The sequence below is a fragment of the Euprymna scolopes genome, chromosome 28 (genome assembly GCF_053919585.1).
Source record: "Euprymna scolopes isolate OS-2025 chromosome 28, ASM5391958v1, whole genome shotgun sequence".
Classification (NCBI taxonomy): domain Eukaryota; kingdom Metazoa; phylum Mollusca; class Cephalopoda; order Sepiida; family Sepiolidae; genus Euprymna; species Euprymna scolopes.
This window is the reverse complement of record NC_136509.1, coordinates 52,919,347-52,945,769: the sequence shown is the minus strand read 5'-3', so window position 1 is coordinate 52,945,769 and position 26,423 is coordinate 52,919,347. Positions and strand designations below refer to the sequence as shown.

The following is a 26,423-nucleotide window of genomic DNA, read 5'->3' as shown; positions in this document are numbered from 1 at the left end:
TTTTATTGAAACTCAAAGTGAAGAAGAAAAATCTAAATTCATTGAATTGTCTAAAAATTTACATGATGCTTTTCCCAAAACACGATTCCAAGATTTCTGCACATCAAGTGATTTTAAAGAGTTTGAAAGTAGACTGTCAATATTTATTCAAGAGAGGTGCAGCCATTTTCCAACTTTTGCATTTTGGATAAGTTACTTGAATATGGCAGATTTTTTAAATTTTATTCGTGCTACAGGAACAGGAGATTGGGCCCTTCACCTTAAATCAGCAGCAGGAATGATTTCCTGGTATTTTGCAATATGACCATTTGAACTACGCTAGATATCTTCCTGTTTATATCTATGAGATTCTTGCTATTCCTGATACACATCCTTCAATAGCAAAGCATCTTGCTGCTGGGAATTTTGTAGTTCAGCAACAAACCCAGTACCCATTCAGTCAGACAGCAATGGGCCAAACAATTGAACAAACCATGAATAGAGATAGCAAGACCAGAGGTGGGCAAATTGGATTTTCAAATAATCCCAATGCTGGATTTTATCTTTCAATCAATGTGCTTGAATCGTTGGATTTTATCTTTCAATCAACGTGCTTGAATCTTTAAAAACTGTACTGAAATGGCTGGAAAAGAAGAGGGCTGCCACAATAAAAATGACCTGAATAGCTCTCAATATCAAAAAGATGAAGCAGATAATCAGAGTGTCATGTAGACAGTTGAGTTTATGCAAAATCCGTTTTCATAATATGAAAAAGAATTAATTAACCTTTCATCAGGCCAAGTAGCAGCATCTGAAATTAAAGATGACATTTTGACAGCACATGAACAAGGCTTTAACATTTCTAATGATTTTGTTCAACAATGACTAATTTTGAAAAATATTGAGTTGAATGCACCAATAAAATCAATGAAGATAAAAACTGTTAGCTATCTTGAGAAAAAGCATTCACAACAAAAGAGCAAGAAGGAAACAGATTGCCTGAAAGCAGATAAAGACCTTCTCGCTAGGTTTCTTATAGTAGTAAGAACCCAAAAAGTTGACCTGGGAGAAATTTTTTCACATTGTCTTTCAGTTCCCAACCAGCCTAAGTAACATTGATGGTTCTTTGCAGCGTACCAACAAAGCTGCTTTATTTCATTATTTTCTTGTAAAGTTTCCTGACATGAAAATTAATATTCCAAAAAATGCAGCACTGATTTTTAGATGGACTAGCACTGATACAACAGCTTGCAGACCATGTTCCATCAAGGTTTGGTGAGCTAAGCGTTTATATTTTTAGATATGTAATTAAGCTTGCTTCTTTTTATATGTCATCAAGAGTCGACTTTGTCTGTGATAAGTACAACCCATGGAGTATTAAAGACTATGAAAGAAGACGCTGTTTGATTACACCCAACCTTTTGTTACATGCTCTGAATGAAAAACAAAAAACACCGGTACAATTTCGAAAATTCCTCATGTCTCTATTTTTATTCATGTTGATGCATTGGAAGAAATTGCCAACAGAAGAATTTCATGGAAAAACTGTGATTGCGTCATTTAGCCAAGGATGTTAACAGTGATACAAATGAAGTAATCACAAAAACTAATTAACAGAATTAACAACTGACCAGAAGAAGCAGATGCCCTTCTTTTGCTTTATGCAAAGCATGCATCAACTGATTTCTCTTCCATCATAATTAAGACTCCAGATACGGATGTTTTTCTTCTTTGCCTTGCTCAACAAAATGATTTAAACTCTGATTTATATGTGGCAACTAATATCAGCCGATCATCTTGTTTGATGTCTATTAAATCAGTAGCAGAGAAATGCGGACCTGTTATTTCAAGTGCCTTACTTTCTTTGCATGTATTCACTGGCTGTGACACTGCTAGTAGTTTTAAGGGAAAGGGGAAAATAAAGCCATTTAAATTGATGAAAGAAACAGAGGAATTTCTTCAAACTTTCACACTGTTAGGCTGCAACCGGCATTTGACTGACAATTTGTTCCAGCAAGTAGAAACATTTGTGTACTCTCTGTTTGGATAGAGAAATGTTTCTTCTGTAAATATTGCCCGTTTCAATATTTTTCACATGACCGGAAAATTTGATAATAGTTTACCACCTTCCCAAAATAGTTTATGATTACATACGGAAATAGCAAATTATCAGGCTGCTATTTGGCGGCAATGTCTTTGCATTAATATTAATGCTTCTTCTCCAACAAACCATGGCTGGAAATGTGAAGATAAAACACTAGTTGTTCATTGGAGCAGCCTTCCAAAAACTCCAACATTAATCAATTTAGTAAAGTGTAACTGTAAGAAGAACAGCTGTGACTCCAGGCATTGTTCTTGTGTTCATCAAACAAAAAAAATAATGAAATGCAGCAGTTCAGTGAAATAGAAGATTCTGACTCCTCAAATGGTGAATGATAACATAAGCTTTTAGGATTAGAGAACAATCAACTATTTTTCAATTCCTTTTCTAAATGTATTATTTCATAACAATTTTTTCAAAATAACTAAAAAACTCTTATCATATTCTCTCTCTCTCTCTATATATATATATATATATATATATATATATATATAAAATATATTTTAGTCATCGACATACAGACCTGTTTCGTTGTTTCACAACTCATCAGTGCCGCTAGACTAACACCTCTCCCAAGCCGAGGATCGAACCTAGAACCGTCATGATGACAGTCGGCAGTCCTACCCTCTGACTACGGAATCGGTGGCCGAAATTAAACTATCCGAATGCGTATTTAAATAAACATCCATCCGCTACTCGTAGAGGGCTCAAACGTTTTGTTTGTAAACAAATTGCGAGCTTCGCATTATTTCAGCTAAATTAAGTAGCGAGTAAGATAATTTACGAGAGTGCTCTACCAAAGAGGGGAGCTTTATAAAATATATTTTAGTCATCGACATACAGACCTGTTTCGTTGTTTCACAACTCATCAGTGCCGCTAGACTAACACCTCTCCCAAGCCGAGAATCGAACCTAGAACCGTCGTAATGACAGTCGGCAGTCCTACTCCCTGACTACGGAATCGGTGGCCGAAATTAAACTATCCGAATGCGTATTTAAATAAACATCCGTCCGCTACTCGTAGAGGGCTCAAACGTTTTGTTTGTAAACAAATTGCGAGCTTCGCATTATTTCAGCTAAATTAAGTAGCGAGTAAGATAATTTACGAGAGTGCTCTACCAAAGAGGGGAGCTTTATAAAATATATTTTAGTCATCGACATACAGACCTGTTTCGTTGTTTCACAACTCATCAGTGCCGCTAGACTAACACCTCTCCCAAGCCGAGGATCGAACCTAGATATATATATATATATATACTAGCTGTACCCTGCCACGCGTTGCAGTGGCTCAATTTGGTGTAATGGAAAAATTTAATAAAAAGAGAAAATGCATGTTTCTTATATTGTTACAGCAATCCACTGCAAAAAATGAAAAAGAAGGCGAAAATGAAAAAAAATGGTACTCTTGCAGAATTTGATCTAGATCCTCGGGAGTTTCTGTCAATCATTCATGGTTTGGACTTGACCAACAATCAGTGGATGAAGCCGAACGTAGCAAAAATGTTGAAACGCTAAATGTTTTTTTTTTGTTGTTGTTTTACAAAAATGTGAGTTAGTAATTAATATTTGGTTGATGGTGGGGGGATACACAGATTCGAAAAAGTTTTCCAAAAACAAATAAATGAAAGCAAAGGTAAGGTAAGTAAATTGGATAATTGTTTAGTGTTTTTATGTAATGTAAAATGTTTAATCGGCTCAAAAAACAGAAATGGTCGCGGAATCTGTTGAATACGTTAAGTTTGGGAAAGTAAGTTGAAAACTAAAAACTATACAAAACAGTGTCTGAAACTCACCGAATGTATGTTACCATGACATAGGCTGGCATAATCGGTGGGTTTCTGACAGTATTTTGTATAGTTTTTTTAGTTTTAACTCACTTTCTCTAACTTAAAGTAATCAACAGTGTCCACCACCATTTGTAGCTTTCAAATACCCCGATAAACACTGTTTTTCGAGCCGACTAAACGTTACATTAAATGAAAAGGGTTTGTATTACTAAACACAGATACAAAGAAGTTGTCAAAAAATAAATATATAACAAATAAATGTTATCAAAGGCAAGAAAAGTAAATGTTCTACCTAACTGGATAAGATTTTAGTGTTTCTATGTAATGTATAATCGGTTCAAAAACATTCAATGTTTATCGGTATATCTGAAAAATACAAATGGCGGCAGACTGTATCGAGCACGTTAAGTTTGGGGATATTTTGGGAAAATGAGTTTAAACTAAAAAACTATACAAAATACTGTTAGGAACTCACTCAATATATGTTACCATGACGTAGGCTGGCATATAATCGGTGGTTTTAAACTTTTGCTCGATACAGGTGACGACTTTTACAAGTCCCTTTTAGTGATTACCTGGTTTGAGGATATTTGTACAACTAAACGGCAAATCTGCTCCAAAAAATCCGGTATTATTTTACTTTAAGGCCCGTTTCACGTTCATATATAACGAAATATTTTATTGTAGATTTCGGTGTGCTAAAAACGAATCTGCAAACCGTTTCCGTAGCAAAAAGAAAGTTTTCATGATAGTCATGAAATTACTTTTTCGAAAAGTGGGTGATCACTTTTCAATGTAAATTTAACTTAGAATGAGTACCCACTTTCTGGCCACCATAGAGAGAGGGGCATTTTTCTGTGTTTCTTGGCTAAAAAGTTTTTTGTTTGATTTCTTTTGTTTGGTAATAACCCCTGAACTCTGGGACTATTTTCCATTTCACAGCTGTAGCCTTCGTTTACGCTATGCGTGAGCATAAACGAAAGCTGTTTAGCCAATAAACATGGGAAAAAATCCCCCCTCTCTCAGTTGGCTAGAAAGTGGGTGCTCATTTTAAGTTAAATTTACATGGAAAAGTGATCGCCGCTTTTTCGAAAAAGTAATTTCTTCATATCATAAAAACTATTTTTTTGCGACGGAAACGGTTTGCAGATTCGTTTTTAGCACACCAAAATCTACAAAAAAAATTTTGTTATTTACGAACGTGAGATGCACGGCCCTTAATGGAAAATTATATCAAAAATCCGGGGGAAAATAGTTTTCAATATAAACAGCAAATGAATTCGATAGAAAAAAAATGGATGCTATTTTTTTTTTCTTTCTGTGTGTTTCTTGGCTAAAAAGTTTTTTGTTTGATTTCTTTTGCATGGTATTAACCCCTGAACTCTGGGACTATTTTCCATTTCACAGACGTAGCCTTTGTTTATGCTATGCGTGAGCATAAACGAAAACTGTTAAATATGCATTCGCGTACCAAACTGCCTTGTCAAAAAACCTTTAAGCCAATAAACACGAAAATAAATGCCCCTTCCTCAGGTGGCCAGAAAGTGGGTGCTCATTTTAAGTTAAATTTACATGGAAAAGTGATCACCCACTTTTCGAAAAAAAAATTTCTTCAGATCATGAAAACTATTTTGGTACTCCTTGGGCGTTGAGTTCCATGGCGACCCGCAGAATTATTTAATGGTCGTTCCCTTAGTACCTCCCCCTAGTCAAGGCTAACGCATGCGCACGTAACATTTTTTATTCATTTACTTATATGGTGGAGTTTCTATACTGATAGGTTTTTTGAAATTTTTTCACTGGATTATTATTGATTGAACACTAACCAGATTATGAAAAAAAATTGAAAAAAAAAAAATCATTTCAACATTTGAAAGGGGTACTCACTTTTTAGTTACCATGTTCTGGTAAATCGGTCACTCGCTTTTTTTTTTTTTTTTTTTCTAAATACGGAAGTGTCTTCGGGAGATATAAAATGGTCGCATGTTGACGAAGCAATGTATCGGGAGGCGTACGGGATGAAAAATTATTGGTAAATTTTTAGATTAGGTCCACCTCCTCAATTTTCTTTTAAATGACGACTTGAAATGGTTTTCGACTATGCTGAATACGAAAATCGCATCGAAATTTTGCAGAAATAAGTAGTTATCAAGATATAATAAGTTGTATTATGCATTGTAATCTTTGGCGGCCATCTTTTTTATGTGCGTGTATTTGTTTATGGCGCGTGTGCACGTAAAAAGATGGCCGCCAAAGAATACAATGCATAATACAACTATTTATTTCCGCAAAATTTCAATGCGATTTGCGTGTTCAGCATACTCGGAAACCTATAAATGTCGTCATTGTAAGGAAAATTGTGGAGGTGGACCTAATCTAAAAAAATATCAAATTATTAAACATTTCTCCAGCATGTTAGTGAAATTTATAATACTTTAAAAAAAAATTAAAAAAAAAAAAAAAAAAAACTCACCTTTTATAAAAACAATTTAAAAAAAAAAAACACACACAGACTGACTTTTAACCGAATAAGTAAAAAAAAAAAAAAAAATTTTTAAACTCGAAACTTTATTTTCATAAAAACAAAAAAAGTCATGTTCAATCTATTTTTTTTTTCTTTGAGAAACAAATATATTTCTGACTTACAAATGCGGTAGAGGCTCATATTATGTTTACTTTCTATGGTTTTGATATACCGCGTTTTTGTTGGTTATAAAATGGGTGACTGATTTATCAGAACGTTGTAACTAAAAAGTGAGCACCACTTTCAAATGTCGAAATAATGATTTCGTTTTAATTTTTTTTTTTTTAATAATCTGTTTAATTAGTGTCCAATCAATCCAGTGAAAAAAAAGTATAGAAATTAAACATGGGAGTGATGGTTGTACAACGTCGCCTTTCGCACTTTTACAAACATTATTTACGTTAACTCTTTTCATAAATAATTTTTTAAAAAAAGTAACTAAACCATTTATTGATAATTCGTCACATGTACAAACATTTATTTATTTACGTAGGCTTAACTCTTTTCATGAATAAGAAAAGTTTTACTCTTTAAGAATAATAAAAGGAAAAAGTTACTGAACATTTATAAAAGGACTTACTTCTTTTTATGAAGGCCAGAAGAATAGTTGGCCGAAAAGTCGTGAAACAACAACTAATAAAGATGAGAATAATAGTCCGCAATAAATAAAAATGGTGCTAATGCAGAGAGTGATGCATGCTATTTTTTAAATCATATTTCCACGTTTAATTAAAGTTTTACGATATGCTTTTTTTATTATTCAATTGTAATTGACAGAATAGGTACAAAACATCCTCCCCTCCCCATGTTAAGAATGACTTGTTAAATAATAACATTATCTCAGCACGGATCACTCTCTGCATGAGTATCATAAAAATTAATACAAATAATACTTATCTCAAAAAGTGAAAGGCTAATTTATACCGGAAATAAACCGGCGATAATCTCGCAGTTACGAAAAATATTTTGTATTTGATTTAATATTTTTATAATTCGCAATGTTAAATTATTTTAATAACATGCAAACATTCCTTGACTAAATTGGTAACGTAGAAATATGGTTTTATTCGCTTTTAACGAACCAAACATTACATTTTTATGTAACACTGAAAATGTTGTCATGCCAAATCGTCAAATCGTAGTGAAATTATTCCCACGTGCATTCTACCGGAAATAAAATTTGACCACAGGTTCGCATTTAAGAAAAATATTTTTATTTTATTTTATATATTTTTATAATTTGGGATCTCAATTTATAGACTTCAAATAACTAAGCTTTCAAATAAATTGGTAATGTACAAATATGGTTTTATTGATAACGAACGACCCCAGAATTACATTTCTAATTCGAAATTGGAAATCGGCGTGAATTACCTGCAAACCGGAAATAAAATGGAACATAGTTCTGCATTTACGAAAAATATTTTTATTTTATTTAATATATTTTTATAATTCGCGAGGTAAATTTATTTTAATAACATAAAAACATCCCTCGACTCTAAAGATGGGTTGTCTGAAAATTTCAAATAAATTGGTAACGTAGAAATATGGTTTTATTCACTTTTAACGAACCAAATTTACATTTTTATATATATATAGATATATTATCAACATTCTTCTAAGCATTAAGGTTTGTATATCAGTCAATGTGCATGTGTGACAAAATTACATCAAAAATAAATGACCGTCCAAAATGAAGAAAAGTCATTCAATCACCAAAAGTATTTGAAAACAGTTTTTCCATCTATGATTTTTGAAAGGCACACGATTTGGAAACATATATAAATGCTTTTCATGTCTTTTGTCAAACGAATGTAAACTGCAGTGTTTTATGAGGATATTTGCAATCTGAGAAACTGATACGACAATACAAAGTAACGTTTTCATTGATATGGCTTTACACAAGTTATCTTATTTGCTGAAAATTCCTAATTTAATGAATAAACACATCATATAAGAGAATAGACATATTAACTTCTTGTTTAACTACTTATTTAAATTTCACTTTACATAAAGTGAACCATGAAAATGGACTTTTTCTGTAAATGACACACCCTGTATTATCTACCTTTTTCTGAAGCAGTGCGCACATTTAGCCTGGAGATCTCTTCAGATTTGAAATCAGCATGAAAAATACTCCTAGAAACACTTGAAATTTTCTCATATGAATAAAATGTCTACCAACTCAAAAACTAAGCCCTTTTTAAGCTTTTGGCCCATAGTCTAAATCCAGGAAAGTTCCTGGAATAGGTGGAATTAAAAGTATGCACAGTGATCAATAGTAATAGTAGTGGGAATTCTGTAATGTGATAACCAGCCTGATATAAGGGCTCGCAATGTCATTTAGAGGAATCGCTTCAGGCTACCATGTGAAATGGTTTATGCAGGTCGAGAGATAAGTAAATCCCTGACTAATCGTCAGTGGTTCAACCAGATCCATATGAACATGGCTGAGCCGAGCATCTGGGCTGATGAATGTTCCAAGAGGTGCACGGACATGTGCACCTTTGACAAGATACACAGGAACGTGTCTAGGCAATGGTATCGCGCCTCATATTTGGCCAGCAAAATCTAGCTCAATGTTGGCAACAAAACAGACTTTGAGATTTCTTCTCACAAATTTCTTCTTAACAAAAGACAACTCTTATTAGTTTCATTCTAACTAACCTTGATGACCAGGACTTCTTATTAACAAGAGAATATTTCATCCATTGCGTTTCTTCAATAAGTGTTTAATTTAATATTCTGTCTGTCTTTCTTGCTATTATATGCTATATACCTTATAACACCAAATATAAGAATTTATGCCAGTAGTTTACAGCAAACAACTGGTATCAAAAGTCACAAATATAACAGGAAGAGTTATTTTTTATGCTTATTTTTTATGTATTAACATGTTCGTTTTTTACCCTGCATTCATAACAAAATGAAAATGAATTCAATATTATTATGTTTTGTAAAAAAACAAATGTTACTTCTCAATAATATATAATAATAAAATATAATCACTAGAATGGCAAAGAAAAAAACTTCTCAAAAAGAATTATTTCTAAGAGTTAAATGATTTAAAATCGATAATTCTGAACAATCAAACCTTACTTTAAATTCCATGTTTTAAACATGGAATTTAAAGTAAGGTTTTACAATTAAAAAAAAAATGATTTATATAAAATATAATATGAAAATGAGTACTGCCATCTATAAAATATCGAAATCAGTGTAGCAATACACCAGAGACATTAAAATAAATAAATAACATTTCAGTTATGCGTACATTTGTCGTATCCACCCACGCAAATTCTGTGAAAATAAAAAGTAAAACTTTGTCATTTCATGTGGACGTAAGACAGAGCATACCATGTGACAGGGTATTGTAGCAACTGACACCCGCTACATCACAGGTAGAGACTACTTCTCACAACTTCAAGATTTAAAATCCATTTTCTCCCTGGCTTGTCCAATCACAAGCCAGGTCTCAATCATGTGACCGAGTATATAAAAGGCAAAATCACGAACCTTTAACTCTCTTTCAACCTGACCCTGCCTGGAGTAGACTTCACCTGGGACCCCAGGCTGAACGGGAGTACTACGAGCTAGTTATGGCTCTCTTCAAACTACCATTTGTTTCCACGTGCTGTACCCACACAGAGTTTATCATTCTACAGAACTACTCTTGTCGACACCCACACACACACACACACACACTCTTGACAACACGTCAACACACTCAATACCTTTGCCATCTCTTTCTCCTGTAATCAGTTTCCTTTGTTCCAACGAATACTAGCTATAAACATGTGGACTGAACTGTTCTCTCCTCAACAAGCCGGCAATATATTAATTCTATCTCTACACAAGAACACTTCAACCTACTAACCCGTTTCTCTCTTTTACTCTTCCTCTAATGCTACTAACGAAGATGACAAATAAAGCTTGTTTATTAATATAGAATGAAACTCCATTTTGATGAACCTAACATGATATGAACATGCAACTCCATTTTATTGTTCCTCATCTCTATAGTATCCACTTTCCGTCCAATCAACACTCAAAGAAAAACACATTTCTCAAATCTTTTTCTGACAGCTTTGCTGGTGCCACCCAAAAGCATATAAAAAAACACAGCGCGAAGATCAACTCCCTCTTTTTTTAGTCTCTTTGGCCTTTTTTGTCTCTCGTCGCCTCTTGTTCCCTCTTTTTCTCCTTTTCAAACACAGGTGATGCCTCATGAAAAACAGAAATGCATTACCACTAATATTAACATTCCAATCTCACTGGATTAATTCCTAAAAAATAACCTTTTGTCATCTCGGACACATTTATGGAGCAAAATTACCACACTACTGGAACTAACGAATTTAACAAATGTTTAATTCCTTTTCTAAAATAAAAAAGAATTTTTTTTTTTCTAAAAAAAACATGATTGCCTCAGTTGGAGGTGGATTTCCTTTTTTGGTACATTTTCTTTACTCCAGTTCTATGACTCTATTTAAGAAATATATAATGTCCTCATGGCTATACATGATTCTAAAAATCTAACACTTATTTCAAAGAACTTTTTTTTAATTTTTACATAGGCATCACCACTTATCAAGGCCAAGAGACCACTCGAGGATAAGGGTTAAAGAGTGTACAGTAGAAATTGGACAATATAGAAATCGTTAGTAATGGAAATTCGGTAAATTTGTTAAGTTATATGGAACGGCTCATCAGAAATTTGTTTACGTTAGACTTGAAGACAACCATATTGTAGTCAGCTTGAAAGCAGGAAAACGGAAGACAATTCCATAGGCATGCAGTTCTAAGAAAGAAGCTTTGCTCATGGAATCTACGTTTAGGTTTAGGCACAGATAAAGAGAGGGGGAAATCAGTGATAGTGTTTTCTGCTAGACGGGTGTTTCTTGTGAAAGTTTGGCGAGGGGGGACCATAGATTGGAGCTCAGCCGAGCACTTGCCATGAAAATAATGATAAGGCAGAGACAAACTTGCAACATTTCTTCTGTGAGAAAAAGGTTGCAGGGAAGTGAAAAGGGCATCCCTACGAGGCTACAAAGTCTATTTTGAACTCTATCAAGGCAGGACAAGTCCTTTCTAGCAGCTCCTGCCCAAATGTGGCAACAGTACTCCATCCTTGAATGTACCTGGCTCTTATATAGATAGAGAATTGCATCAGTAGTGAGATAACTATTGGATCGATAGAAGGATCCGACCATTTTTCCAGCGCCCTTGACAACAGATTTAATGTATGTGTTCCATTTCATATCAGGAGTAAAGGTCAAGCCTAGAAGCTTGTCAAAACATGAGGCCTCCCCAAGACAAGAGCCATTTATTTCAAATGATGCCAGATGGGGATCAGAGCATTGATGATGTAAAGATAAAAGCTTAGTTTTAGATGCATTAAAAGTAACAAGACACCTCTTTCCCCATTGTACCACTTGCTCAAGATCAAAGGAGAGAGAATTAGAGAGAACTTGGTCGTTTATGGTCTTAGATGTGCTACCATAGATAGTAGTGTCATCAGCATAAATGTCTATGAATGATGTAAGGATGTGATTTGGAAGATTATTGATGTAAATCAGGAAAAGAGTTGGGCCCAGGATCTCCAGCATTAATACAGTGAGCTTCTGATTTTTGCCCATCAACTACTACTCTTATGAACCTATTAAAGAGAAATGATTTAATAATTGAGAAGACATTTCCAGCTATACCGAAGCTGGAGATCTTGTGAAGTAAACCTTTATGCAATACTCTATCAAAGGTCTTTGATATGTCAAGAGCAAATGCCCTAGAAAGGTAGCCTCCATCGAGAGATTCGCTAATCCTATGAGATACAACTGTAAGCACATTTGCTGTAGATCTAGCAGAATGGAAACCATATTGCGTGTCACTAAGAAGGTTATTTTTGCTGAGATGGTTGATTACTTCTCTATTTAACAGCAACTTACTCATGACGCACAGAAGACTTATTGGCCTGTACTGAGAGGGTGATGAGCGATCACCTGAATTCTTAAATACAGGGCATATTGATAAGATTTTCCAGGGTGATGGGAAGCAATTCTCCTTAAGATAGTGTTTAAACAGTTTTGTAAGTTCTGATTAAAGTTTTTTGAGTACTATAATTGGAATACTGTTAGGGCCGGTTGCTTTACTGAAATCAAGGTTTTTGATTAGCTTGGCAACATCACGTACAGATATTTGTATATCACATAGTGTGTTTTCTGATACAGGAGGAAATATTGGAGGTTGGCGGCCTTGGTCGCAAAGGGTTGAATTAGCTGCAAAGTTCTTGGCAAAGAGTTTGGCTTTGTCTGATACTGACAAGATTACCTCAGGTCCATTTATGATAGTTGGGATAGAACACACGCTTCTGTTCAGGATTCTGTTTGCTATTTGCCAAAACTGGTGATAATCAAGCTGCTGCTCAGCTACTTTGGACTTGACGGACTGAGCATACAACTCTCTTGCATTCTTTATTACTTTTTTACAGTGGTTGCTGGCAGTCCTGAAAGGGATTTAGTCTTAGTACATCTATTACGTTTGAAGCAATGGAAAAAGTGATTTCTGTGCATAATGGCAGCAGCACATTCTGGAAAGAACCATGGCTGGCTGTTAGATTTTTGCTGGAATTTTTCGAGGGTATGAAACGGTCTATACTTACAATTAACCATTCTGTCAGGTCTGATACTATAGAGGACACATCCTTTTTAAACATGGAATGCAGAGGTAGATCTGATATAAATGTACAGAAGCCATCCCAGTCAGCCATAGAGTATCAGGATACTGTACGATGGAGAGGTACATCTGAGGACTTATTACATTTCATTTTTATCTTAATTGATACAACAGAGTGGTCGGAAGATCCAAGTGGAGACAGAATGGAAACTGAACACAGTTCAGGGCAGATTGTGAGAAAGAGGTCCAGGAGACTTGCATACTGGCCGTCAGTATTGGGCACACGGGTGGGTTCGTGAACAATCGGAGTGAGGTCATAAGCAATGGAGAAATCATGACAGAACCTCCCCTTATCATCGGTCTTGTTTAAGTAAGTTAACCATTCCACATTGTGAACACTAAAATCTCTACAGGCATGAATATTTATCATTTAATATTTAAATTATTTATTATTTCCAAGAACTACGAATATCTTGTAAATCATTTAATAAACTTATTTTTCTCTTGCGTGTCAACACAGCACACGCATATAAAATACAACGAAAAAAATGATTTATCTTTATTGTTAAATAAAACCTTATTATAAATGTTAAAGTTCGTGTCACCATTATGATGATTCTGATACTTTTATTTTTTTTGTTTATGTTGATCCGTGAGCGATCTGTGTTCATTTCCCTGATGTGATGTTGGCATTGATGAGGATCGGTCATTTCTTGTTATCCCACTGGAGACATTTATACACACACCCCAACCATTACATCAGCACCAATTTAAAAATATCTCATTGTAAAAATGTTTTAACCTAGACTAGTACTTTTGATTTTTAATGGCTTTTAACCCCTAAAATATGGAAGCCTATAACTGTAAAGTTATTTATGTTAGCTATAACATAAAACTTATTAATACAATAGCCGTTTGAATACACATATTTATTGTATGAGAAATAAATATGGTTCACATGCACAAGCAATACACCCCCATATTTTTTTATTTACAACATTTTTTCGATTTTTTCAGCAGATTATTATCCAATGGATAATAATCTACCAAACTATGAAAACAAAAAAAAAGAAAAGAAAATGAAAAATGTCAATATTTAAATATTTGTAGAGTATGCTCAATTTCTAATGCTCAGATTCCTGTAAAATCGATCACCCATTTTAAAATCACTCAACAGTTTTCTCCGAATTTAACCTTTTTTTTTAAGCAATTTGACCTTATTTCAAATTTTCCTTGAAATTTTTCCATTAACGATTATTTTATATACATATTTGTGGTTATCTTCAAATTTCGTCACCCAACATTTACAAAGGGTTTGCCTGGACGAATTTTAAAAAAATTTAATTTATTTATTTTATTTATTTACTAGCATTTCAGCCCAGCGTTGCCTGGGTGTTTGGAGGTGTATGTTGAGCAACAAAAAAAAAAAAAAAAAAAAAAAAAAAAACGACAATTTTTTTAAACTTTGACCTCTATTATGACTCCTTAACATCTATTGTTTGGGGCTCAAATCAAGTTATTAAGTTAGATCCATGTCCAAGGAATCTATATCTAAAATTTCAATTGTTTATACCCAAAATTGGCGGAGGAGTTTCCTAGAGTTCTCAAAGGTCAAACCATTGAACTTTGACCCCTTGCTAGCCAAATTTCTGTCTGAAAATGGATTACAAAGATTTTCGCAAATCTCAGTACTCTGTATATCAAATTTCGAGTCTGTAGACTTAAAATTAACAGGGTTATTGCGTAGGGAAATGTACACACAGATACGTTCACTTTTATAGATATACTAGCAAAAGTACCCGTCGTTGACTGGGTTCAAAAACAGCCTACAGAAAATGGACTCTGATTTATGAAAGTATGATAGGTTATGAAAAGGAAGGGTTGTAAAGAGATAGCTTCGAATTTGGGGGCATCAAAACCAAAGCAAAATATGATGAAAGTAAAAATAAAGTAGATAAACCCCATAATTTATTATACCATACCTGTTCACACTATAGCAACATATTAATGCTTAAAAATTATATCTTGCACTACATTAGTATATAGCACTTTTGTATAAACTTTGTTAAACTCATTGAACAATATAAACCCGGAATAATTCATATATATATATATATATATATATATATATATATATATATATATATATACTAGCATGGGTGTCTGGCGTTGCCCGGGTGGTTTGAGGTCTCTGCTGAGCAAAAAAAAAAAAAAAAAAAAAGGTCAATTTTTTTAACTTTGACCCCTATTATGACCCCTTAAAATTTATTGTTTAGGGCTCAAATGAAGTTATTAAGTTAGATCCATGTCCAAGGAACCTATATCTAAAGTTTCACGTGTTTAGACCCAAAATTGTAGGAGGAGTTTGGTAGAGTTCTCAAAGGTCAAATCGTTGAACTTTGACCTCTTAATCGCCAAATTTCTGTCCGAAAACCAATCACATCAATTTTCCCAAATCTCAGTACCCTGTATATCAAATTTCGAATCTGTAGGCTTAAAACTGACAGAGTTATTGTACACAGACACACACAGACACTTTCACTTTCATATATATATATATATATATATATATATATATATATATATATATATATATATAGATTTATTATTATTTATTTTTATGGGGTCTTCCAAACGATTGTGAAAAATGGAGCACATGTTCCCGTGACGTCAGACTTGTGAACTAAGGAAAATCTGAAGTGACTTAATGATTTTTTTAAAACCTGTTTATCTTCTTCAAACTGCAATTAATAATTAATCTTTGTTATAATTTTGTTAGGTTTCAAGATTTACAGTTTAACGATAAATAATAATATAAACATTTGTATATCAAATATGAAATACGGTTTTACTTCATATGCATGACTGTTCCTTTGGTTAATTACCGGCTTCCATACTTTTGTTTGGTAAAAAGAGACAAACAAAATATGAGGGTGGTTTACAAAATATTTAATATTTGTGCAATAATATTTTTGAATCGGTTTTTATCTGGTGATAAAATAGCTGACAAGAGCCATGTTTATATTAAAACTTAATATATAAAAATAAATTTAAACAATTAATTGAAATTCTATGTTGTAACGGGACATTTTGAAATAATTAAATTTTAATCGTTTTAATCTTTTAAAACTTAATTAATTTTTAGGAAGTTTCTTTTTCTTGGCAATTCAACTAATTACAGTACTAATTAGATTAATTATTAATTAGAAAAAACACTATTTAAAAAAAAAATAATAATATTAAATATATATCAATTTTTTAATTGCAACTGCAAGGTAAGTTTTTGTTCAATACGTGTATTTAAATTTTAAAAAAATAAATATTTTTTACTTATTTGAACTCTTATGTTTCATAATAAATAGAAGGTTCGATAGATTTAAATATATTGTGTTCAAATTTCGAAAAAAATAAATATGAGGGGGACACGCACTAAAAAAATATTTCCATTCATATATTTTACGGAAACTGCATTTTATATGTAATTTCATTCTAAAATGGATAAGTATCGAATATTTCACGAAAATCTGATCATTAGTTCATTTTTGCTATATTATTAAACACAGAATGCCTACTACATGGGAAGGTTATTTTAAAGCATCAATTATGTAAACACAATTTTCGTCTCACAATTTCATTATTTTTGTACGATTAAAAATTAAAAAAAAAATTATTACTAGTTTATTTTGCCCTTCTTCTTTTAAATGGTACAAAAGTTATATTGATAAAATTGGTTTATAATAAAGTTACATCATGTTACATACGAGGTGGGAGGTAATTCTGTGGTGAATTTTGGAGGTGCCTAATACCGAGGCCACCAGTTAGGTGTATCAGAATTTTGGGGGAATTTTTGACACCCCTAACACAAAACTGCAAATAAAATATAAAAAACTCGTAATTTCTCTTTTTAAGGTGGGTTATATTTATTTTCTTTATGGAATATACTTCCAAAATAAACTATTAAAGTTGTTTAAAAAATAATAGAAATATTATTTTTTATTTTTAAAAACAGTGTTTATAAAGTGCAGACGCACTTTCATGTAGCCATTTTCTTTTACGTAATGAAATCAATTGAATTTTACGAGTTAAATATTTTTCAATTTTTAAACTTTAAAAATCTATCAAATTTTTCTAATGGTTTTTTACGATATTTTCAGGGTTAATGTGAAATTTTATGCTCTTTCCAATAAACTAAATATAATATTCTAGACAAATGTTTTTTCTAAATTCACCCCTCACCAAAGTTTTATATATCACAAATTGGAGATAAAAGATCAATAAATAAAATATTCTAATTTAAAACGTGTTTTTTGGAAATTTACCTGTAAAGTCCAAAAACCACGTTGATTTTTTTTTTAAGTGGAACCTTATGTTATGCTTAGATTATCAAGTAAATATTGGATGCTGACGACAACTTTTTCTATTTCATTCAATGTTTTCATTTCTTAAATATTAAAAAAAATTCACTCGATAAAGAAGAATTAAAATATATTAAATCAAAAATTCATGTATTTCTTTGAGAAAAAAAACATTCATCAACTGATTTTTTTTTAGGCAAAAACTTATAAGTAAAATGTGACTATTTTCTATCTATGGGGACACATATTTCTTCACGCATAAGACTAGACGGCTAACGTGAAGTGTGGTTTTTACGTCCTTCTGTCCATCCGTAGTTCAAAACAGAAGAAACACTGGTTCAGTGTTTCACTAACACCGTAAAAATGTTCACGTAATGGCGGCCTTTTCAAATAGTTGTTTAAAAAAATTCTTTTATTTAAAAAATACATGGAATTTAAGATATAAATATGGATAAATTCTTACCAATTAAAAATGGAAGTACCCAATGAATAGTATTTTTTATAGGGAAGTGATTTTTTGGAATTTATATATATTTTTTATAATCGAAGTAAGCAAAATTTCGTTGATTTTCTTGAAATCTTTTTTAAAGAAAACCGATTTAAAAAAACAAATATTGCATAATTTGCTATTAAGCCTGTTATTTTTTTTTTAAAGTTAGTCTTTGCTCCTTTAATTGAAAAAAAAATTAGGGTTTGAATTACATTTTTCAAGTAGTTATAAGCTAGGAAAGATAGGAGGTCGAATTATTCAATTTTTTATCACGCATTTTTAATGTCGGTTTCTGACACTGCTAGGCCACCGCTAATACACAATCTTCAAACTTGGTCACCTGACATTTACCAGTTATATCTGGTTCAAATTCTGCACAATACCTTTTTAAATGAACAGGAAAACTTTTTGGTATACTTACGGTGTGCACAGTTTTTAATACAATAAATCGATCCCCATATTGGAACCACTTGACCAAAACATGCACACCACTTTTCCATAAAGGCTTTTTCATTTTTCAATCTAAGGGCAATAATTGATGGCAATGTGCGCTAGAGGACCATCTAAAGACTTATATTTAAAAAGTTGATTTTTAGAGATATTCGGGTCTGTCTTCCGTATTGGTTTCAATGGTCGCCATGTTTGTTTTCTCGTGCGCGCGAATTTAACTTCCACACAAAATGATAACGTCGTCGATTTTGTGTAAAAATTTGGCGATAATGCAGCTAAACATGAGAGAGTAGTAACACTATCTGAAATCAGTGTTCCTAATGATGCAGCCTAAACAAAGCTGAGAGGGATAAACAACGTTTTAAGTTTAATTTAGACTCATACAGTTTGAAACTGATATAAATGACTTCACACTAAAAATAATTAAATTAAAAAAAAAATGTTTGTATTTTAGGTACCTCCACGGCAATGTGTAAAACGTCAGTAGTACACATTTTAATAATGACGTCATCATTTCGTGTGTTTGTGTTAATTTCTATGGATTAGCGTTCGCGTTATAATTATTAATGGAGTAAGTTTTTTTTTGTTGTTTTTGCTATGGATAAAAATAATATAAAACTTACCTTTTATAAAACAAATACATTTTTATTAACGAACTACACAGACTAGAGTTAATCAAATAAAATTAATTTTAACGTATTCTGTTGACACATGTATTTCAAAATAATGTTCTTTACAAGCCTCCGTACATTTTTGAAAAAAAGCGCTAAACATAAGGACCGCTCTCTATCAATTTAAATAATAAAATCCAAACTAATTTTTTTAAGGTTGATTTTGGATTTACAATTTTTATTATCTCAATAGTCTTATATTCTTTTATATGAATATATTTTTTTATCATTGGAAACCTGTTATTTAAAAAATCCATTTAAACTTCATATCGCGTACTATTTGAATTTAATATCATTTAAAGCTTTTTAAAAATAATTATTTTTTAGAATTGTTTTTTGTTGTTGTTGTAATTCGAATAATTATATTACTGAGAAAAAAAATTATCCAGAAAGTGTTTTTTTTTAACATAATATTGAATTTATGTCCAATTTTATTTACAACTTTGAGGTAAGTGAAATAAATAATAGGATTTCATATATATATATATATAACTATTTCATTTATTCACATAAATTTACTATACGAAAGTATAGATTTATGCGTAAACTTTAAGTATTTACTTCAAAAGTGCTCAATACGTAGGTAGAGCTAGTTAGTAATTTATAAAATATATATGGCGATTAAGCTACACTGAATATTCTGCGTTTCATCCAACTATAGGATTCGTCAGGCTTATGCGCGAATTCTGTCGAACAAGAAGCAACGACAGAATTTGCGCATAAGCCTGACGAATCCTATAGTTGGATGAAACGCAGAATATTCAGTGTAGCTTAATCGCCATATATATTTTATAAATTACTATATATATATATATATATATATATATATATATATATATATATATATATATATATATATATATATATTACTATTTTTTAATTATTTGATCTTTTCAGCTTTAAAAAATGCTGAAACTTTTATCAACCCACATTTATTTTGCTTAGTTTTCGGATCATGAAATATATGGGTGTAACAGTAACACCTAAAAAATATATATTTCTGCTAATATATTTAACGAAACTTACTTTTAATATGTAAGTTTATTTAGTAATGATTGAATATCGAAAATTTCAGGAAAATATGATTATTAATTGATTTTTACTAGATTTTTAAAACATGGGTGTGTGAACGGCTTAAAAAACGTCACTCCATAGGAACGTTGTTTTAAAGCGTCGATAATGTAAACACGATTTTTGTCTCGCATTTTCATTATTTTTGATCGCTGTAAAAAATTTTTTTAATATTAGCAATTTATTTTAAGCTTTTTCTATTAAATGGTAAAAAAGTTAGGATGATAATATTAAATTAAATTACAATTACATCGTGTTACATATAGGGGGGGGGTTAAAACTGTGGCGCGCGTTGTAGGTACCTATTGTAGTTAGTCAGTTATCTCCCCTGTATTTATCACTTTTTGTACATATTTAGCATATTTTGTGATATTGTTTTAATTTGGTGCGTGAGAAGCAGTTTATTCATGACGATGCACGGCTGCAAATTTAGAATAAGTGCGTGTAAGAAAGAAAATTCAATATCGCCAGTTTTGTTTGTATTGTATATTTATTTATTGTATTGTTAGATTTTATATTTTTATCAAAATAATAAAGGCAGGAAGAATTACCCCCCTTTAGTCTTTAGCAGTTATCTTGTTCGCAGTTTGTTAAAAGATAATCTAATCTGAAGATTTTTTAAAACAACAAAAGAGGGGTTGTATTACTGTACACATAGATTCGAAAAAGTTGTCAAAAAAACAAATATATAACAAATAAATGTTATCAAAGGAAAGATAAGTTACTTTTCTACCTAACTGGATATATTTTTTGTGTTTTTATTCAATGTAACATATTTATTCAGCTCGAAAAACATAGTGTTTACCGATGTATTGGAAACTTCAAGATGGCGTCTCACACCCTCTTTAACACGGTAAGTATGGAAAAGGTGTTATAAATAAAAAAACTATACAAAATACTATTAAAAACCCGCCGAATATATGTCAACTTCTGTCACGGTAACATACATTGAGCGAATTTCTAACAGTATCTTGTCTAGTTTATTATTTATAATACCTTTTCCCAAACTTACCCTCTCCGAGAGAGAGTCGGCCGCCATTTTTAATTTTCGAATACATCGGTAGACACTGTATGTTTTTCGAGCTGAATAAACATATTACATTGAATAAAAACACAAAAAATATATCCAGTTAGGTAGAAAAGTAACTTATCTTGCCTTTGATAACATTTATTTGTTATATATTTGTTTTTTCACAACTTTTTCGAATCTATGTGTACAGTAATACAAACCCGATCTTTTAAATAGAAAAAAAATTACCTCTAAATCGACCCAAATTATCCTTTCGTTGTATGAATTACCACTCATCTTTTCTGGTAGAAATGTTTTCGCGGCGTCGCCGTTCTTATATCGATACAAAGATGAATGGCAAGAGATAAGATTCGTTTTTATTCTTGAAATGATTTTTCTTGTACAAAATCTATAAATCATTGTAATTCTTAAAAAGCATGGGAAAGTTATTTCTATAAAACATTAAAAAAAAATTAAATCAAAGAAATTGAAAGCACATGGAGATTTAAAAAGAGAAAGTCGCAATGAAGTGATTTCTTTTGTCAACATTTTAGTTGATTTTTTTTTATGTGTCTTTTGTTTTGTTTTCTTTTTCTTTTTTTTCTTTTTTGATAATATATTATATTAATATTTTTGCATGTATTAATTTAAAAATTATCTATCTAACTAAAGTAAGTACAATGCGGGATAGCCGGTGATTTTATTTACTGTGAGACTGTCATTTCCGGTTATGAGTGTTGTTTTACTTTCAATCCAATATGGACGATCGACAACGTCGTTATGAAAAAATTGAATTCTTGGGTGAAGGCCAGGTAAAAATTTGTTTATTATTGCGGCAGGACATTTAACAAAATCTGGAGATTTTTTTTTCATTACTTGTTATTTTATGAAGCAAAAGAGCAATCGCATTTCAAAGATAATTAATCTTTTGTTTTTATATCAACTAAACAACATGTGCAATGGTGCAATGCTACATTTCATCTACACTTAGAATGGAGAAGAATTCTTCTAAACTGAGGCAATTTAACTGGATTTTCACCACATTAAAAAATTACCTTGTGTTGAATTCTGCTCTCATGGGAATGCAAGTTAATAGGAATATGCTCTCCACAAAATTTCAAAATAAGCATTTTAAGTAAAACCATACTAGTAAATACGATTCTGATTTTATTTAAGATTTTCAAATTCTTATTTTTTTAAAAAGATTCCGAAAATGGTTAACATTTTTTAACTACACTTCCAAATATTGTTGGAGAGTCTGATGCTGGATTTATTTGTTTGGACACAAGACAAAATAAAGCAGTGGCAAACACGATAACTATGCAAGAGAAATGGGGTTTGTATTACTGTACACATAGATTCGAAAAAGTTGTGAAAAAACAAATATATAACAAATAAATGTTATCAAAGGAAAGATAAGTTACTTTTCTACCTAACTGGATATATTTTTCGTGTTTTTATTCAATGTAACATGTTTATTCAACTCGAAAAACATACAGTGTTTACCGATGTATTCGAAAATTCAAGATGGCGTTTCACTCCCTATTTAACACGGTAAGTTTGGGAAAACGTGTTATAAATAATAAACTATACAAAATACTATTAAAAACCCGCCGAATATATGTCAACCTATGTCACAGTAACGTATATTGAGCGAGATTTAACAGTATTTTATCCAGTTTTTTTATTTATAACACCTTTTCCCAAACTTACCGTGTTAAAGAGAGAGTCAGACGCCATCTTGAATTTTCGAATACATCGGTAAACACTGTATTGTTTTCGAGCTGAATAAACATGTTACATTGAATAAAAACACAAAAAATATATCCAGTTAGGTAGAAAAGTAACTTATCTTGCCTTTGATAACATTTATTTGTTATATATTTGTTTTTTCACAACTTTTTCCAATCTATGTGTACAGTAATACAAACCCGAGAAATGCGTTGTGTTCCACCATAATAGGTAATTTTATAAAATCACTCCTGTCTTCAATTGGGTATTTTTGGGGTGATTTTGTGGGTTTTTAATAATCCAAAGACTGGGTTGCAAGCCTCCGCCCCTAAAATCTACAAAATATTCGTTAACGACCCAAAATAAATTACAAAAAAAAAAAAAAAATACTCCCAAATTTCATGAAGCCATGTCTCTGATGAGAAAGGTCTGCTTAGTAGGCTTGGTTGAAGTGGGGGGTGTCTGTTAGTAGAGAGACGATTCTGGGGAACATGGACGTCTCAAAGGCTGGCAAGACTTCAGGTAGGTCTTGTTACTATGGATGGTTGTCTCTGTGATTGAAGAGATGTTTTATGTTTGGCTGAACAACATGGATGTACCTCAAGTTAAATTAGTACCTCAGGTAGGCTTGATTGATGTAGGCATCACCAGTGGTTGGATTAGCGGCTTTTCAGGTTAGCTAAAGAGTATGTCACCAAAGTCTGCAATTGCAGCCAGACAGGTCTTCTCAGAAGGACCGGAAAATCAGGAAGAAGCAGTTTGAATCAGCAGTTCTGATAAAGAAGACTTCAGAGAGGTTGAATCAGCAGCTGGGCAGAACTTGTCAGGAAGATGTCCTCAGAGGTTGGAGCAATAGGAAAACATCACAGTGAAATATCCTAGAAAAGCTAAAATGCCAGTAATATTGAAAACAGCAGTTTATACACATTAAGTAGTTTGTATTCATCTTGCTGTAAATGGCCAGGTTTATCACATTATGTAGACTGCTGTTCAACTTTACGAATATAATACCACTTTATAGTTGAAACGACATTCACCCCATAGTGGGTTAAGCCAACTCAATACATCCTTGCCATTACATCGCTCACAAAAACTGTCAGACAATTTGAAATCAACAATTGGGTGATTTCTAGTGATTTGCAGTTCTAACAGTGAACTCTGTAGATTCAGGGACCCATGTTTGGCTCCAGGTCAGCTTTAACTGTCATCAGCCAGGTTTTCTTTGTCTGCCGCATCACTTTTTCCAGCAAGAGAAGTTTGTACATGAATTCTCTTGGTTGATGGCAAAGGGCATAACCTAGTCAGCATAGGTGTCTTATCAAAATGACTTGTCGAAGAGAGTTAATTTTGTAATGAAAACATTCTGTGTTGTTTGAGAGCAAGTGCTACTATTTGACATGAGTGATGTGACACAGGTTGTGCTGATTGAAGGTTTTCAATCACCTTATGTCTTCCATTTTCATTTGCCAAGATTTGTTGCCATAAAGGAGGGTCAACTACATAAGCAATTGGTAGATCCTTACTTTGATAGTGTGTCTTATTTCACATCTTGAGCATGACCCAGAATTAAGTTGATAGAAGACATGACATGCAAAGTTCAGTTCTGGCTTTGATGTCAGCACTACAGACTCGTGACTATGATGATGGTTCGAATATATATGAAACTCTCAACCTCTTCAAGGAGTCATAAGAAGTTGGATCAACCTTATTTATGGGAGCAGTCGATATGAGCTGTTGGTTATGATTTAACAGATTATCAAAGTGATCTCTCGAGTGGATAAGGTGTTCATTGAAATTGGTGATTGGCTCACAATTCTGGTTCAAGATAGTTTGGTTACCATCCCAGCCTGTCTTTGTGCTCTAACAGTGAAGGCTGTAAATTTCACAAGAGTCTTCAATAATTGAAACACATTTTATGTCTTCCACCACTTTCATCCAGAATGTATTTCAATCAGCATGAGTTACACGGCGTAATTGTTTGAATTTATCAATAACTGAATAGAAAGCGGATTACAGTCGGACATGACAGAAATCTGAAACCCTGGCAGAAAACTTTTGGGGCATTTGACAGCATTAGTCTCACTAGATATCAACACTAATAATTGATTCTTAATTCAAATTTAATACAATTTAATGTTAATAGTATGTTAGCTTGTAGTGTTATTTTATCATGCAAATTTATTAAAAAATGATTTTGTGGAAAAAATGTCATGCATGTCTTTTGCTGTAGAGAAAATATAAGCCATTTTCTTGATCATAAAATAAGCAGCATAAGTGCACTTGATACTAAGTAGGCAGAAGTAAAACATGTTTTAAAATAGCAGAAGGGGCATCAAGAATGCTATTTGAACTTTATGCAGAATCGTTATTGTATAGAAAAATTATATTTCAATTTAAGTTTCTATGTAAGACTAGCAGAAGTACCCGTCGTTGACTGGGTTCAAAAACAGCCTACAGAAAATGGACTCTGATTTATGAAAGTATTAGCGGGGCGTACCCGGCGTTACCTGGGTGTTTGGAGGTGTGTGTGGTTTTGGGTAAATCTAAACCGGGGGGGGGGGTAAAATAAAAAAAAAAGTTTTGTAGGTGAGTATGAGGATCGAACCCAAACCCTTGAGGCAAAGTTGGAAATTAAAGTGTGAAAAAAAAACGTGCAACGTTAACCATTGGGCCACCGCGAAATACTAATGGAAACATATTTGAATTTATTTAACTATTTAGAATTGGCAGGTGCACGTTTTAATGACTTAATGAGGTCGACTTTGACTGTGGGGTAGTATTTCATTTACTGCTGGAACGCTTTTTTTATTTTTATTTTCCCAAGATGTTTGGGGGGGGGGCAGCTCCCCATAAAAAGGGGATTGTCCAAATTGAATAGCAATTGTCTGATATAAGGAAAATATTTCCACATTGATCAAATCTGATTGCTTTCGGACATTTCCGGCGATTGCGACCGGAAAAATACCGCCAGAATTAGTGCCGCTTTTATTATACTAAAAAGCCTAATCCACATGCAGCGAGCGAAAAATGTTGAATATTTATCCTTTCCAAGTCGAGCAAATTAATAGACAGGCGACCTCCGTTGTTAACTCGGATATATTATGATTTATATATGATATAAAAAGTTTTAAGTTGTGAGCTGACCGACCGCTTCTCGGAAAAAAGCTTTCTTGGTCATACACAAAAAGCGAACATACATACACACATTTTCATAGTCATAATTTACAAAAAAATTGTGGAGGTGGACCTAATCTAAAAATTTACCAAATATTATAAAAACAATGTTAAAACTTCTAAAAAAAAAATTAAAAAAAACAAAAAAACAGCGGTGCCCGGGTGTTTGAAAAACCAAAAAAAGTTTGAGAGAGGGGAGGTTCGAATTCAAATACTTGAGGCGAAAAAAACAAAAAAAACGGTATGAATTAATTAAAAAGTGAATTAGGTCAAATATCAATCCCGCAGTCAAATTTGTTTTGGTTTAGTTCCCCAACATGTTGGTCCTCATAAAAAATAGGGGTGTCCATATGAAAGCAATTGTCTGATATAAGGTTTCCACCGCATTGATCAAAAGCTGATTGCTTTC

The 26,423-nt window shown here is 32.4% G+C and overlaps 2 protein-coding genes across 4 annotated transcripts in view; one reads left to right on the top strand and one right to left on the bottom strand.

The window, feature by feature from the left end:
• LOC145249623 (putative oligoribonuclease) overlaps positions 1-26,423 on the bottom strand; it is a 123,596-nt gene that overhangs the window by 33,072 nt on the left and 64,101 nt on the right. Inside the window, exon 1 of one of the 3 annotated variants that reach the window (XR_013863556.1) lies at positions 21,359-21,660. The exons of 1 other annotated variant lie outside the window; for it this stretch is intronic. Coding sequence is in view for 1 of the 2 variants with exons in the window: in XM_080111354.1 (XP_079967480.1) it covers positions 21,359-21,529 (171 nt within the window). In the remaining variant the exon portion in view is untranslated. Of the gene's footprint in view, positions 1-21,358; positions 21,661-26,423 lie in introns of those variants that run through there. One more of the 3 variants, XM_080111354.1, reaches the window with a different exon arrangement.
• The window catches only part of LOC145249622 (cyclin-dependent kinase 7-like), a 54,548-nt gene continuing 49,910 nt past the window's right edge, over positions 21,786-26,423 (top strand). The window contains exon 1 of the mRNA XM_080111352.1: positions 21,786-21,921. Coding sequence (XP_079967478.1) covers positions 21,868-21,921 — 54 coding nt within the window. The 5' untranslated portion in view covers positions 21,786-21,867. The remainder of the gene's footprint in view (positions 21,922-26,423) is intronic.